The following is a 16,742-nucleotide window of genomic DNA, read 5'->3' on the forward strand; positions in this document are numbered from 1 at the left end:
GAGAATACCAACTATTCTTTCTTGATGCCCTTGGTTCCTTAGCTTTTCTCATGTTGTTGTCTGTACCATGAGAACCTCTTACTGAAGCTGCTGTTGGAGCAGGTTAGAGCACATGTAAAGCCTGAGTTATATGCCCTGAAATCTCTAAGGTTCTGCCACCAGTTACAGTGTGACCTTTGTTACAAGTCTATATAATCTCTTTAGCACAGAGATTTTAAAAAATTAATTTATCTTCCAAAGTAGGTAACCAATCTATGAGAAGTTAAACACCATTGGTGCTCTTGGCATGTGTTCTGTAGAAGATCAGGGGTGGGAGTAGGTATACCTGTGTTTTCTTTAGGGATCAAAAGGAAAATCTTCAAAGATCTTTTTATGGTGTTCCTTTCTTCTAGGTTGCCAACTTGGCCTGTTCCATCTCAAACAATGAAGAAGGTGTAAAGCTTGTTCGAATGTCAGCAAGCCAACTAGAAGCCCTCTGTCCTCAGGTAAGGTATGACCATGAATGTTTATGATACCACCAAATTGGATTTCGGTTACAGTGGAGATGAGGTTTGTTTTTTTTAGTTTTGTTTTTAGGATTTTACATGGAAGTCTTGTGGGGTACAGAACACCAATCCAGAGTTCACATAGCTTGGAGAAATTTGTGTTTAACTTCAAATGACATTTCTCTGAGGCATCACATGTTACTGTCCCCTTGCCCTTCATTTAAAATACATAGTGTGCTTCACTGCTGGTAAATGGAGGGGGATAGTGACCACAGTATTTGGTCTGTATCCTCCTTGAGAGAGGGCCATCTACAATATCTGGCAGTCCTGAAATTTGGGTAGTTCTCCTATGAGCATGAAGGAGTAACAGCCACCCTCCTATACTTCTTCTTTTTTACAATTTTTTAAAAAAGATTTTATTTATTTATTCATGAGATAGCAGAGAGAGAGCGAGCGAGGCAGAGACACAGGCAGAGGGAGAAGCAGGCTCCATGCAGGGAGCCTGACCTGGGATTCGATCCCAGGTGTCCAGGATCACACCCTGAGCTGAAGGCGGTGCTAAACCACTGAGCCACCTGGGCTGCCCTCCTATACTCCTTCTTAATGCCTCGGATTTGGATCTCTGTGTTGGAGAGAACAGGATTCAAGACCCACAACCATTACTCTGTAATGTCCTAAAGTAGCATTCTGATACAGATAGTAATAATGTAATCCAGCCTGCTCCTGAATTATAAAAGCTCAAGAACTTTTCTCCATTTATAATGGCATATTGGAAGACTAGTGATTAGGCTAGGTTAAACACCTGGGACTCTTAAGACTCTGAAGCTGGGGATCCCTGGGTGACTCAGTGGTTTGGTGCCTGCCTTCAGCCCGGGGCATGATCCTGGAGTCCTGGGATCGAGTCCTGTGTGTCGGGCTCCCTGCATGGGGCCTGCTTCTCCCTCTGCCTGTGTCTCTGCCTCTCTCTGTGTCTCTCATGAATAAATAAATAAAATCTTAAAAAAAAAAAAAAAAGATTCCAGCTTCTAGAAGAACAGTTGCTTTTTGTTAAATGCCCAGTGTGTTGCCTGCCTCCTGTGAGAGGAATGGGCTGTGTCTGTGGGGCCTGAAGCTCCTTGACAGTCCCAGGTGTTCTTAAACAATATAAGTGCCGTTTTCCATGGAAAGAGGTTCCCTCTCCGATTTCTCACTTCGAGACTGCTCATTAGAGTTCCAAGGATTTACATTTACTCTCTAAATGTCCTGCCAGATGGCAGTGGCCACAGATAAAGAGAAACAAAGCAGAGGGGCTGGAATAACAAAAGAGAGGTCCCAGGAATGCAGTTTCTATGTTAGTCTGCAACCAGCTTTAAAATATTTTGAGGGCAGCCCCGGTGGCTCAGTGGTTTGGCGCCACCTTCAGTCCAGGGCGTGATCCTGGAGACCCGGGATCGAGTCCCACATCGGGCTCCCTGCATTGGGCCTGCTTCTCCCTCTGCCTGTGTGTGTGTCTCTCTCTCTGTGTCTCTATGAATAAATAAATAAAATCTTAAAAAAATATATTTTGAGATCTCATTCATGTAAATAATTCCTGACAATCAAGCTAGGCCACCACAATGAGTAGCACCTGGTTATTAATCTGGGCTCCTAACTGGTGCACAGGTTTAGGGCATTTGTTCCTATCTCACCCATGTGGATCTAGCGTGTCAGTGAGAGTTGGTTTGTCTAAACACTAGTATGATGGGCTGATTGTGAATCCATATTATATTATGGGCATCTTTCCTGTTTTAATCCAGTCATGAAATCTGGTAGGAATTGGTAGCTGCTGTAAAGATAAAAACCACAATGGATTGAGTCACCTGTAGAAAGTTCATGGATGACTGAGTATATGAAGTAAATTTAGAGTAGATTCCTAACATTTGGCTTCCTTTTCTCAAGTTTGCCATTTTACCCTATCAGCACTTTGTTTTTAATGTCCTTGGTTCTCCATTTGGTTTTGAAATGCTTGAAAAGTGACAATACTTTCACATACCAGCTGAAACAGATGGTAACATACGCTGATCACACCTACCAAGATTATTTATATAAATGATCTTAAAGCTTAGGAGAAAAATTGTGTGGAGAGTCTTGTAGTTCATAATGAAATGTTGGTGTGCATAAATCATGTGTGGCGGGGGGCCATGTTGCACTGGTTTGAGTTTGCCCTCAGAGAGCAGTGTTTCTGCCTCTCTTGGGTGGTTTCATTTCTCCTGCTAGGACAAACCCTCTAGGAGAGTAGGCCTAAACTATGCCCAGATCACACTTGGTATTGAGTGTATGTTCTGGATACAAAGAGGTTTCTCTAAGTGTGTTGCTTACCCCCCAGACCCTGGCTTAGGTTCATTCCTGCCCATGCGCACAAGCAGGGCTGGGCAGGCTCACGATTGCAAATAGAGCAGATATTTGCAGGCATGGCAGGGACAAACTGTGCCATTTCTACGTGGGGCAGCTGCAACTCTTCTCCAGCCCATTGTTGTTAGGTCCTTTTCATTATTTTTAAAGAGAAGTCAGCAATTGAGATTTTTCTGTCCAGTCTCCATTTTAAATGATTGGTAACTAATGAAAAGTTATGAAATTCTTTGAGGATGGCAAAGAATTACGCTCTTCTGGGACTGCATCTGGCTTTATTTGGCCCATGTGTTGCACCCTCAGAGGACCTCTTCTTCAAAGGAGCTGGTGGCCATCCCTCTGAGAAAGAGGGTTTTCAGTGAAGCCTTCTCCTCAGTCTTGATCCTGATGTGGGAAGCAATCTCCAGCACCAGGGCCCTTGTCCTGAGGTCTTCCCGTCCACAGTCAGTGGCTTGTTTGATAAACAGAGTCGAAGCAAGTTAATCCACTAGGCTAAATAGTGTGCCAGGAGTTTAAGGTCGGGTTTAATTAATATGCTATAGTGTGTAGACTGTATAGTGTGTAGACTGTTCCTAGGGAGTATCTTTCTTTATTGTGAGATTGCTGTCGGTATCTGGCCCCAGGATGGAGCACGTGTGACGTGTTTCCAGGCTATTTTTGTGCCTCTCATACAGGCTGTTGCATTTAGGAAGCCCACTCCCCTGTGCAGGGGGTGCCCTCTGTGCATAACTACGCTGGGGGCTGCTTTTCTCTGGCTCCACCTATAGTTCAGAGTTGGCTCCTAGACCTTATTATTCCTTTCTGAAAGGGAGAGATGATAGATGGAACTTCTAAAGGAACTTTTCCCCCATTTTGGGGTTCACCCCATAGCACATTAACTTTTGGAAATGGGAACTATTCTAAAGTACTAACTTTTTAGTGGTTAAGTGATGTGATGTTAGCTTCAAATATTTGAGATTAAAGTTGAGGAGGAAGGAACCTGAAAGTGGCTTTATTTTCTTGGGGGATAAAAAAGCACCCACATTTTTTGGTGACATGGCTATTATAAAAAGGAAGTAGGTCAGCTGTCTCTGCCTGCATTGCCTTCTACTCTCTGGCTGAGCTCTCTCTGCACCAGGAGGGGTCCCGCTTCCATCTGAGCAGAAACCCCTAGTCTCACATGCTTTTATAAGGAGAAATTCCAACTGTTTTGAGGAAAGATCTGAATCTGTACCCCACGTATTCCTGACATATCTTATTTGTGAATGTTCCTAAGTCTTAGTCCATGGTAGCTGCCTCAGACATTTCACTTTTTTAGTTCATTTGGTGCTGGCCAGGGGGGATAAAAGGAAAAAGAAAAAGAAGGTGATTTCTGACAATTGAGTCTTTAAAATTGTAGGAGGGCATTTTGGAAATGATCTCACTTAATATTTTATTTTCCTTAGTTCATTTGTGAGAATGAGCATTGTACATTTAGGTTAATACAGATCTGGCACTTTAATAATTCGCAGAGCCTGGCTTAATGCATGGCCTTTCTTAGAAATCTACACAAGGTCGAATTAAGTATTTCAAGCCACTGCTTATCTGCATTTCTTTTTCTTTTTTCCATTTTAGTACTTCTCGCTAACTAGAGGAATAACTTATGAAATTGCCTGTTCTTTCTTGTGCCTCCTTAGATTTATCTTCCATATTGCTGCTTTTCCCTTTGTGCTTCTGGGAACACTGATCATTTTCAGTAGCTGACAGGCCTAACAAGCATCAAATAAAGCACAAACCCACACAGGCCTGGCCTGTTGGTGGTGAGAATATATAACTCTTAAAGGGGTATCCAAGGCCTATAGGCCAGGGTACCCTTGTGACCTCAGCTCTCACCCATCTGTTATTTCACAATCAGAAAACCATCTACCTCTGAACCAGCTCACTTTTCCATTTTTGATATTGTCTAACGTTTTCTTTCAAAGCAGTATCACAGAAGAGCTCGAAGGAGATGCTTCTGACTAGAAGTGTCTGTACCTTGCCTGCCCCACCCCACTTCCACCCACTCTGACAGGCATGTGCAAGGAACAGGCCAGCAGAGATACCAAGTCTCCTTGCAGGGCTTAGCACTTTGATACTACTGGTCTTTTGTTTTCTTTTTTCTGTAAAGTCTCATCTTCCATATCCTAACGTTTGGAAAGTTTCCTTCTCTTCTGTTTTCTTGAAAAGGCTGTATAATGAGTATTCTTCCTTTAAATGTTTGGGATCATTTACCAATGAAGTCACTGGGCCTGAGTTTTTCTTTGTGGGTGGGTTTTTTTGTTCTTGTTTTTTTGAGAGCGAGAGCGAGAAAGCACAAACATGGGGAGGGGACAGAGGGAGAAGCAGACCCTCCTGGAGCAGGGATCCTGATGTGGAGCTCAGTCCCAGGACCCACGGGATCAGGACCTGAGCTGAAGGCAGATGTTTGACCAACTGAGCCACTCAGGTGCCCTGTGGGAAGGTTTTTAACAATCCAATTTCTGTAGTAGATACAAGGATATTCACACTGGCTGTTGAGTGAGGTTTAGTGATTTATATTGCATTGATTACTACTCTGTTGTTCCTTCCACTTGCTTTGTGTTTAATGTGCTCTTATTTCTCTGGTCTCTAAAATTCTAAGCATTGAGACCATTGGTTTGATAGCTTCTTTTCTAATGTTATGCTTAAACATTTAATGCTATAAATTTCTTTTAAAGCACTGCTTTAGCCTCATCCCACAAAGTCTGATGTGTTAGAATGTCAGAAAAGATGTCACTGAGAACATGATTTAGAAGCAAAGACCTGGAGGAGATGACTGAGCAGGCTGTGGAGGGTACCTGAGGGGAGAGCACTCAGGTAGATCAAACAGCAAAGGCAGAGGCTTTGAGGAAAGGGATCAGATATCTAACAAGAGTCTGGGTGGTTTGGGGTCTTTTAAGGCCATGGTAAGGCTTTGGCTCTTTACTCTGAATGGGAAGCCATTATAGGATTTTGATTAGAGGATTGACATGATCTAACTTAGGTTTGAACACTCTCCCTGTGACTTTTGTCAGGAGGGTTAGAAACAGAGATACCTCTCAGCAGGCTGTGCTAAGCAGAATAATCTCTCCCTTCCCCCCCAACAAAGATGTTCATTTCCTAATTCCTGAAACCTATGAATATGTTGCCTTTTATGGCAAAAGGAACTTTGCAAAGGTTAAAAAAACCCACTAAGGATCTATAAGTGATTAGATTTTCCCGGTGGCTTCCCCAAAATAATCATAATTGTCCTCATAGGAGGGAGCCAAGGGTATCAGCATCCGAGAAGATACTGAGATCATGGAAGCAGGAATTGGAGCGATGTGGCCACAAGCAGAGGAATGTGGGCATCCTTTAGGAGTTGGACTGGATTCTCCCCTAAAGTGCCTAGAAAGAATAGGTCTGCCACTTGGATTTTAGCTCTGTAAGATCCACTTTAGACTTCTGGCATCTAGAACTTTAAGATACATATTTGTGTTGTTTTAAACTCAACTACTTTGATAATATGTTACAGTAGCAATAGGAAACCAAAACAGAGGCTATTATGCTAATCAAGGAAAAGAGTCCAGTGGACATGGTGGGTACAGGTTAGAGTCTGGATATATTTTGATGATAGAATTTACTGAAGGATTAGATGTGAGGTGGAGGGGAAAGAGAAGAGTCAGGGAGAAATCCAAGGTTTTCAGTATTAGTAGCTGGAAAGATGGAACTGTCATTTATTTTGATAGGAAAAAGTAGTTTGGGTGAAGAGTTGAGCTCGGTTTTGTTTTGTTTTTAACGATGTTATTTATTCATTGGAGAGAGAGAGAGCGTGTAGAGCGATAGACAGCAGGAGCTGAAGGGAGCAGCAGAGCGAAGGGGAGAAGCAGGCTCCCCTCTGACTGGGGAACCTGATGGTGGGGCTCGATCTCAGGACCCTGCGATCATGACATACGCTGAAGGCAGATGCTTAACCGACTGAGCCACCTAGGCACCACCAGGAGCTCAGTTTTGAGCATGTAAATTAGTATGCAGGCCGCTAAGTGAAATTCAGGGAGCAGATCTGGACAAATATATTAATTGAGATTCATTAACATACACGTAATGCTTAAAGCTGTGAGCCTGAAAGTACTTATTAATGGAATGAGTAGTATACGTAGAGTAAAAAGGTCTAAGAACCTCTGAAACTGGGATGCTCTAGCATTTAGAATTTGGGGAGGTGAGCAGTATCTAGCAATGGAGATTGAGGAAGAGTTAGTAAGACCAGAACACCAGAAACTGATTCTACTTGGAAGCCAAGTGAAAAACAGTGTTTCCAGGAAGGATGTTGATTCACATCAATAGTTGTAGAATGTGAACTGAGAATTGATCCTTGGATTCAGCAACATGTAGATGTCATAAATTACCTTGGACAAAAGAAGTCTATGTGGAGTTGAGGAGACACAAGCTTGAATGGAGTGGGTTCAAGAGAGAAGAGAGGGATTGAAGTTAGCATGTTGGCAGCTTTTTTAGGTTTATAGAAACATGAGATAGTATAACATAAGATGGATATAGAATTGAGAGAGTTCCTTTGTTTTTATTTTTAGTTGGGAGCTAAAATTAGCTTATAATCACATGGTTGGGTTTGTTTTTTGTGGTTTTTCGGGATTTATTTTTTTAGAGAGAAAATCCACATGCATGTGTGAGGGGAGTGGGAAGAGGGAGAGAGAGGATCTCAAGCATACGCCCTGTTGAGCGAGTAGCATCTGTATGATCAATAGAATTTAGAAGAGAATATTGATACAGATATTAATATCTGTATTAATAATACAGAATAGAGGGAGAATTGCTAGAGCAATGTCCTGGAGCACGGCAGATGAAATGAAATCTAGTGGACAGGCAGAAAGGTTGATCTGAGATGGGAGTGTAGATTGAACACCTCATTTTTAAAAAGGTAAGATAGTACATGGTTCAGATGCAGGTAGGTGGGTCGATGTGGTCATAGGAACCTATAGACATTATCTTTTGATTGCATTCACGTCATTTAAATAGGAAGCAGCTGAGTTATAAGTTAAAAGTGAGGATGCTGGGGGGAAGTGTTACAGGTTTGAGGAGAAGATGTGACACAAATACTCATTTAGAGTCCAGACTTGAGAGGAGGACATTGACTGATTAAAGAAATGTCCTCAAACATTATTCATCTTGAGTGATCAAGAATTTTGAAGATAAAAGGCAGCCCAGGTGGCTCAGAGGTTTAGCGCCGCCTTCAGCCCAGGGTGTGATCCTGGAGACCCGAGATCAAGTCCCACGTCGGGCTCCCTGCGTGGAGCCTGCTTCTCCCTCTGCCTGTGTCTCTGCCTCTCTCTGTCTCTCATGAATAAATAAATAAAATCTAAAAAAAAAAATTTTTTTTTTGAAGAAAGACCACTCAGCACGATTGAGTGCAGGAAATTGTGGGATATCAGAGTGGAGTTGGTTGGTACATAGCATGAATATGAGTTGGGAGCTAAAATGATTGGTCCAGGTAGGAGGTACAGGCGTAGGTAGCACCCACGTGGTATGCAGAATCGTGAAACTAGATGAGATTGCCCGCCGTGAGGGGAGGAGTACCAAAAGAGAGAAGGCAGCAGAGGTTGTAAACTTGAGGAACCTCATCGTTAGTAGAGAAACACAAGGCAGCACAGGAGACAAGCAAAAAATAGCCAGAATAGTGGAAATAAAACAGAAAAAGCATTTGACAGAGTCTACCATCACAGCCTGATGAAAAACACCGTGTAAACCAGAATAGAAGGGAATTTGCTCAGCCTGATAACTTCCCACGTAATGGTGCAACATAATATTTAATGGGAACAGACTCCTTTTCCCCTACAGTCCGAAACGAGATGAGAATGTCCTGTTTGACGTTGTTCTAGAGATTTTAGCCAACAGCAGCATTTTTAAAGTTGCCAGCCATTCAGGATTGGATACCTGGGTGCCTCAGAGGTTGAGTGTCCGCCTTCATTCAGCTCAGGGCGTGACCCTGCAGGGAGCCTGCTTCTCCTTCTGCCTGTGCCTCTGCCTCCCTCTCTGTGTCTCTTATGAATAAGTAAATAAAATCCTGAAGAAAAAAAAAGGTTGCCATTCAACATGGTGTAATGCCTAGTTTTGGGCCTTTTGCAAATTTATTGAGGAAAAATATTAGCACATTAATTTTTATTTCTTTGATTTGTGACAGTATATATTTTCCCCTAGTTGTTTACTAGTCATTTTTCGTTGATCTTAGGTAGGCTGTCCATCTCTTCTCCCCATTTTTCTACTAGTATCTTGGTGTTCTCGTTAATAGATTTACCTAACACTATATACTTCATCTGTTATATATACTTAAATACAGAAGTAATGTAGTCAAATTTATGAATTGTCTTCTCCCACTGTTACTTGGAAATAGGGCAAGATAGGGGAGAGTTTTCTAAGAAGTAAGAAATAGGGCAGCCCGGTTGCTCAGTGGTTTAGCACCGCCTTCAGCCTAGGGCCTGGTCCTGGAGACCTGGGATCAAGTCCCACGTTGGGCTCCCTGCATGGAGCCTGCTTCTCCCTCTGCCTGTGTCTCTGCCCCCCACCCCCCTCTCATAAATAAAACCTTTAAAAAAAAAGGAAGTAAAATATTTCTATTTATTTGTTTTTAAAAATATTTCTATTTAAATATTAAATGAAAGCATAAACAAATGCTTTAGCTTTGTTATCTCATCTATCTGAAAACAATCTTAGCATTTAAATGTAAGCATGAAGTGAGGCTTTAATTTTATTTTTCTCCAGAGAGCACATCAAACATAAAAATAATGTACTTTTATTCCCCACTGGTCTGTGACGTCACTTTTATCGTACACTGAATTATGTTCTCTGATAGGGTCTGTTTTTAGATGATTCTGTTCTAATTACTTTAGCTTTGTATTACATTTTAATTATCTCACTTCATTTCTCTTGCTCTCCCCAAGATTTTTTTTTGCTATTCCCAGCTATTTATTGCTCCAGATTAATTTGTGGATAGGTCATGCTTCCTACCCCTAAACAAGAAATATGTTGCTATTTGAGTTTTTGTAATGTACCTTAGAAAAGTTTAGTCACTTAGCGTTATTTCAATCATGTGGGTTTCTTCACAGATTTAACCCCCTATATTTCCTATGAATTGCTTTCAAAAAGATATGATATTCTTATTTTATTTTCTAACTTTTTTCTGGCATATAGAACAATTTGTTCATTTTTAAAGTATATTTATATTGTCTAACTACCTTTTTTTTAAAAAAAATGATTTTATTTATTTATTCATGAGAGACACAGGCAGAGGGAGAAGCAGGCTCCATGCAGGAGGTCTGATGTGGGACTCGATCCTGGATCCCGGGATCAGCCCTGACCAAAGGCAGATGCTCCACCCCTGAGCCATCCAGGCGTCCCTATGGTCTTAATGATTACTTAATGATTACTCTTAATAATTGTAAAATTCTTTTTAGGTGACTTTGCAGTTTCCTAGATGAACTAAGGTCATCTCTATCGAGAAGTAATTTTGTTGTCTTTTTTCTAAGAGCTTTTTCTTGTACTTCTCTTTCCCATTTTATTTTATTAGCTATTTTATTATATTATTATTTAACTAATGGTGATGATAGGTTAACATTAATAACATCTTTATTTTTAAGGTAAGTGGTTCTAGATTTCACCACTAAGTATTATGTTTTATGATTATTTAAAGTAGTATGTTAAGTATCTTTCTATTTCTGATTTACTATGAGTCATCAGAAATGAGTATTTAATTTATCACATGTCCTTTGTAAACAGTTTTGTAATGAAAATGAGAAAGTTAACCTCAGACAAAGTACTTTTTCTCCATTATACTGTTTGAGATAAGATATTACAGAACAAAGAGACCAATTTTCTCTTTGTAATAGAGGATTAATCGTATTTAAAACATATAATTAATTCCTTGCCCCTGTTTATTTGGCTCTCTTAGGAAACATTTTCTTCAGCCAGATATTCTTACAAGGTCTAACTCTGCTCTGATTCATTGATGCATTTAGTGAATCAATTAAAAAATGAAGAGCATAGTCCTCCCTGGTGAAACCTGGTGGAAAGTGAATGAATGGCAAGAAGGAAAAGAGACAGAACAAGCCTTGAAATGACACAGATGGGGGAAGACCACGGCATAGCTGTGAAAAGCTGATGGCATATCTCTTCTCATAAATACCTAATAGTTTAAACCCATATACCTTTGAAAGTGGTGGGCCATTAATAACTAGTAAGTGGATGGCCCAGTCCCCCACGTCTCCAAATCTGTATTTGCTAGTTTTGGTGGTCCGGCACTTCCACTTGTTTGTCGGGGGAAAGAGGGGCAGCTGCACTGGTCTGGAAAGTGTGATTGATTCTTCAGTTTGTTAACAAGTCTTTAAGGGCTAAATTGATAATTATTCTTGAGTACTGCTCCACTACATTGGGAATTAAACACATGACCTAAAGGCATGTGGTTCCTATGGCACCTCAGAAAATGAATCCTAGGTCCTCCCCTTGGTTTCCATGCTCAGTGCCTCTGTGGTAGCTGTCTTTCTGCTTTATCCGGATCTCCACTCCATCACCACTAGTTTCATCTTGTCTTTGCTTCCTTTCCAAGTTGCATTATTACAAATATATTTATTTCTAATAACTCTCATAAGGACCTTGTACCTAGAAGCGTTACTGATTATTCCCTCAGTTTCATTTAGTTGTTTACTCATTGAATGAAAACGGCAAAGGATCTGAGTAGGTACTTCTTTGAAGAATATATGCTAATGGTCAATAAGCACAGAAAAAGATGTGCAACATCCTGAGCCATCAGAGAAATGCAAATTAAAACCACAATGAGATCTCACTTCACACCCACTAGGATGGCTGTCATTAAAAAGGAAAGAGAAAGAGAGTGGGAGAAAAGAAAAGAAACAAGTGTTAGTGAAGATGTGGGGAAATTGGAACCTTGATACATGCTGGTGGGAATGTAAAATTGTGCAACTGCTTTGGAAAACAGTCTGGCAGTTTCTCTAAAGCTAAACACATGACGCAGCAGTTCCAGTCCTACTTATATATCCAAGAATAACGAAATATATATATGAATGTTCATTACAGCTTTATTCATGATGGCCAGAAGGTAGAAGTGGTTCAGATGTCCATCAACTGATGAATGGATGAATAAAATCTTATGTATCTGTTTAATGGCCTGTTATTCATCAATAAAAAGGAGTGAAATGCTGGCACATTCTCCAGCATGGAAAAACCTTGAAAACATTAAGTAAAAGAAGCTAGTTACAAAACCCCACATATTAATATGATTCCCTTTATATGAACTGCCTGGAATAGGCAAATGCATAGAATGAATGAAAAGTAAAGTTAGTGGTTGCCAGTAGGTCGGTTTAAGGAATGTTGAGGGAGATGGGAATGACCGATGGTGGATATAGGATTTGTTTTTGGAGTGATGAAAATGTTCTAAATGTTCCAAAAATTTCTGTGGTGATGGTTCACAACTGTGAATATTCCAAGAACTGTTGAATTGTGTGGCTTAAATGGGTGAAATTTTTGGCATATGAATTATATCTCCATAAAGCTGAGTACGTTTTGGTTGATTTTTGTTGTTTTGTTTTTACAGAGTACTTTTTATTTTATTGCTTATTTTTTAGAGAGAGCATGTATGAATGATGGGGGTGGGAGGCAGAGGGAAAGAGAGAATCTTAAGGAGGCTCCATGCTCTGTGGGATCGACGTGGAGCTCAATCTCACAATCCTGAGATCATGACCTGTGCTGAAATCAGGAGTTGGATGCTTAACTGACTGAGCCCCTCAGTCACCCCTAGAATTACTTTTTAAACTTAACAAATTTTACAGTTGCTGTGCAGAATCTGACATACCAGATGTTCATCACAAGGTAATTAGGAATGGTGGATAACTGAATCAAACCTAGAAATTGTGTAATAGGAAAATTGCAATGTACATCCATAGGATGTAATAAGAAACAATGTTTTTAACCTGTATTTAATGATATGGAGAAGTACTTAAAAGAAGAAACAAGATAGTGTGACATACATACTTAACATACATTTGTGTATAGAAAAAAGCCTGGGGCAGCCTGGGTGGCTTAGCAGTTTAGCGCCACCTTCAGCCCAGGGTGTGATCCTGAAGACCCGGGATAGAGTCCCATGTCAGGCTTCTCCCTCTGCCTGTGTCTCTGCCCGCGCCCCCCGCCCCTCCCCCCCCCAACAAACAAACTTGAAAAAAGCCTGAATACAGTGTCAAAAATTTTAAAGAGTTGCCATCACAGAGTGGAGAGAACAGAGATAGTTTTATTAGTTTGTTTCACTACATATGTGCATTTCCAGTGTCTTTCCTTTACGCTCACACTTACAGCCTATTGTCTAACACTTATCTCTTCCATCTTTGTGAGTGTTGTGGTGGAACATGCGGTGTCACCGGTGCTGGTGATTGGTACACGTGTGAGACAAAGCCGCAGCCACTCTACTGCCCAAAGTGTTCCACATACTTTATTTTCCTGACTCTGAAAGTGTAAACATGAAACTTCAATATCTTTGCAGGTTATCAATGCTGCACTGGCTTTAGCAGCAAAACCACAGAGTAAACTGGCCCAAGAGAACATGGATCTTTTTAAAGAACAGTGGGAAAAACAAGTTCGTGTTCTCACAGATGCTGTCGATGACATTACTTCCATTGATGACTTCTTGGCTGTCTCAGGTAATGAGCTGGTTCTCCAGAGAAGCATGTGAGAATGTGCAAAATTACTTTTGTCACAATAATGGACAATCAAAACGCCCCCTAGTCTGAGCAGATAAATTATTCTAGCAATGATATTGTGATGCTTTTCATTTTAATTAAAAAACAACAACAAACTAGCACTCCTGTGAAGTGGGAATTGGGGCTAGTCTTGATCTTAGAAGCAGGAATTAGAAAGCTGGCTGGCATTTTTGCCCTGTTCGTGTAGAGTTAAGATTTTGCAACTCAGCTGTTACCTGTATGGCACCGTCACCACCCAGCCCTTTTGCTGATACTGTATTTAGAAAACACATTGACCTGGGTCCTGGGAGAGGCTGTATTTGTTAGGAGCTTGTGAAACTTAGGAGAAGGGATTCATAACACCATCACCTTTAGTTCTTTTTTTTACCCACCCCCCACCCCCCCACTTCTTGGAAAGCTGCTTCCTTTCTTTCTCAGAAATGATCATAGTTTAACTGCACCATGACAGACAGAAAACAGAGAGGAAATATTTAAGTGCCATTTAATTATGAACTTGCAAAAAATAAATCTGGGTAATTCACCTCACAAAAACAGTTGATTTCATTATATAAACATAAACTGGTAATGACATAGTAAATTGCATTCATATAGAAAATGTCTGTCAACTGCAATTCACTGTTTATCACACAGAGATAAATTTCAATCCATCCCCTTCAAGTTGAGCAAGTAGAAATGCATTCTTCATTTAACAGGGCCTCTGCTGCCCTTAGCTGCACTGCTCGTTTTCTGGAGGTGCCAGGCTTCCTGTGGCTGGTGGCTGTGGGCAGTCAGTGGCTGGGTACTTGGAGGACTCAAATTTGCCTGTCACCCCAGGTAACCACAGGCTGGAACATGGGAGATGTGAGTTTCAATGGGGCTTGAAAGAGAAGCAGGGCTTAAATACATGCATAGCACAGTCCTCCAGCAATTACCTGTATATAGGATGATAGTGTGCTCCGCATGCCAGTGTCCTCCTGTCTCTGCCTGTTCTCCCTGAGCTTGGTAGCTGTGGCTGTACATGAGAGTGGGGAGCAGGCAATCCATAAACTGCAGAGAGAGGGGATGAACCACGCTCCTGCAGGACTGCCAAATTGCAGGTGCTGGTACTTTAAAACAAAAAACCCATTTGCAAGCACATCTTTGCAGGTGCCAAAAATGCAGCAATGGCTTTTTTGGGAAATCTTGGCCTTCTGTTGTTTTTCCCAATGAAGTACTGAGTTACTCTTTTTCATAGGTTTAGAGAACAACATTCCACCTTCACAGCACACTTTTAAGCAAACAACAAAATCTGAAATCTAAACGTAAAGCCCCCTCTGGAGAGAAGAGACTACATTCCTACACTTCTTATGATTGGGTTGGGTATAGCTCAAGTTTGGTCTCAAGGGATTTTCAGTCCTTCTTACAGCAAAATAAAATGTAATAGAATCAAATGTCCTCCTGCAACAGTCTTCAAATTGGAGAACAAAAAGGATTCTACAGTAGCATTTAGTGGGATCCAGGCAGTATCTTTAGGGTATAGGATATAAAACAATAGCATGGCAAAGAGAAGACAAATTCTTTAACAGATATGCTTTTATCTGGTGAGTATGTTCAGTTTTTATACAAATGTAGGAGTGTGTAAGGGTTGACTCGATTGAATGAGTTTAGACAGTTTCTATTTAGCAAACACATGGAACATTTCTGTCAGAACATGGTGGTGGTTTCAGAGTATCTGAATTTTAGAGGTCTACCCTAGGCTTGCTTAGCAGAGTCAAGCAGTTAAATGATTAACAGGGCCAGGCTATTATTTATAATTCTTCTGACTCTCTTACATTATGCTTTATAGGGGCATGGGATGAAGAAGGAGACAACTAGATGCCTTTGCAGAGTTCTGCTTGATGGACCAGTTAGTTTTTAGCATTCACACTCGTTTATATCCTCACATACCTGCCTCACCTATGGGAGCTTTTAGCACTTTCTGTGTGGGGTGACTAGGGACATCTTCCCACCTCACCCGATACAGCCTTGCTAGGGAAGCGACTGGCTCTCATCATGAGGAACCTGCTTTGAACTGGGCAGGCCCCAGTGGCATGCAGTCCTTAGCATCACTAGTTGTGCACCATGGATTGGAGAGTAGATGTCGATCTGCGTTCGTGGGCAGCCTTTAGGCAAAAAGCCACATCTCGTCCTCATTCTAATCTGCCCCCCTTGCCATTTTCTCCTTGCCCTGTGGCACGCTGATGCTTTGGTAGTTCTATCAAGGAAATAGGCATTTTCTGAGTAAGGGGCTGCCAGGCATGTGCCCAGCACAGAGTCTGGCTTCGGCTTGGTGGGCTTCATAAATCCTTGCTAAGTGCAGATTAAAGAAGCAGCTAGACTCCCTAGAGTAGTTGTATTGTATTCTGGTACCTCCAGCAGTGTGATAGATTTTATGGAACATTTGCACTAGTGATTTTCCACCATCAGATCCTTGGAGTCCATGGTGCTTAGACGTTCACTGTAGCCTGTTCACTGAGTTCCAGTGAGAACCCATTTTTTAGGGATAGGACTGCTTTCTTGCTATTGTTCCTGGGTATTTGGTCCCCTTGGTTCCCAAAGTTCTCCCATACTTGTCACAAGTCCTATCTAAATTTGTGCTCAAAAAGTAATGGTCAGGGATCCCTGGGTAAGTAAGTAAGTAAAGTAAGTAATGGTCATTTTGTGTATATGGTGAAGCCACAAAGCATTTCTTGAGGCTGTAGGGCAAGGGAAACTTGGGTTGCTGTATATGAAATATGAGACAGTGGCACTTGAAAGAGAGGGTCATGCAGGCCACCTCCAGGGAAGAGGGAGCGGGGGCTCCTTTTCACCTAGTTCTATTCAAAATGTCCCTTGTAAATATTGGAAATGGGTAAGATGGTAGAGTGCATTCAGCAAATCCTGAGTATATTTATATTGACTGATCCTTAAGGACAGGAGTTTGAAATTTATCAAAGTGATAAAGGCTGAATTTCATTTGAATTGTATTTGATAAACATTTTCCATGGAAATGCAGTTTACTTTCTTGTGCATTTATTCTGCTTACATGTGGAAGTTTTAGTTCCTTTTCTTACCCCCTTAAATTCAAGTATTTGGTTAAAGTGGTTCTGATTGGGGTTATTATAGTTCTTTACCACATGCTCTTGGAAACAAATAGTATACTGTATTA

The 16,742-nt window shown here is 41.1% G+C and overlaps 1 protein-coding gene across 4 annotated transcripts in view; it reads left to right on the forward strand.

Moving 5' to 3' along the window:
* CTNNA1 (catenin alpha 1) overlaps positions 1-16,742 on the forward strand; it is a 185,544-nt gene that overhangs the window by 156,423 nt on the left and 12,379 nt on the right. For all 4 annotated transcript variants that reach the window (XM_025432739.3, XM_049091833.1, XM_035696639.2 and 1 more), the window contains exons 10-11: positions 393-485; positions 13,381-13,537. In XM_025432739.3, the coding sequence (XP_025288524.1) occupies positions 393-485; positions 13,381-13,537 (250 nt within the window). The remainder of the gene's footprint in view (positions 1-392; positions 486-13,380; positions 13,538-16,742) is intronic.

This window comes from Canis lupus, chromosome 11, assembly GCF_003254725.2.
Source record: "Canis lupus dingo isolate Sandy chromosome 11, ASM325472v2, whole genome shotgun sequence".
Taxonomy (NCBI): domain Eukaryota; kingdom Metazoa; phylum Chordata; class Mammalia; order Carnivora; family Canidae; genus Canis; species Canis lupus.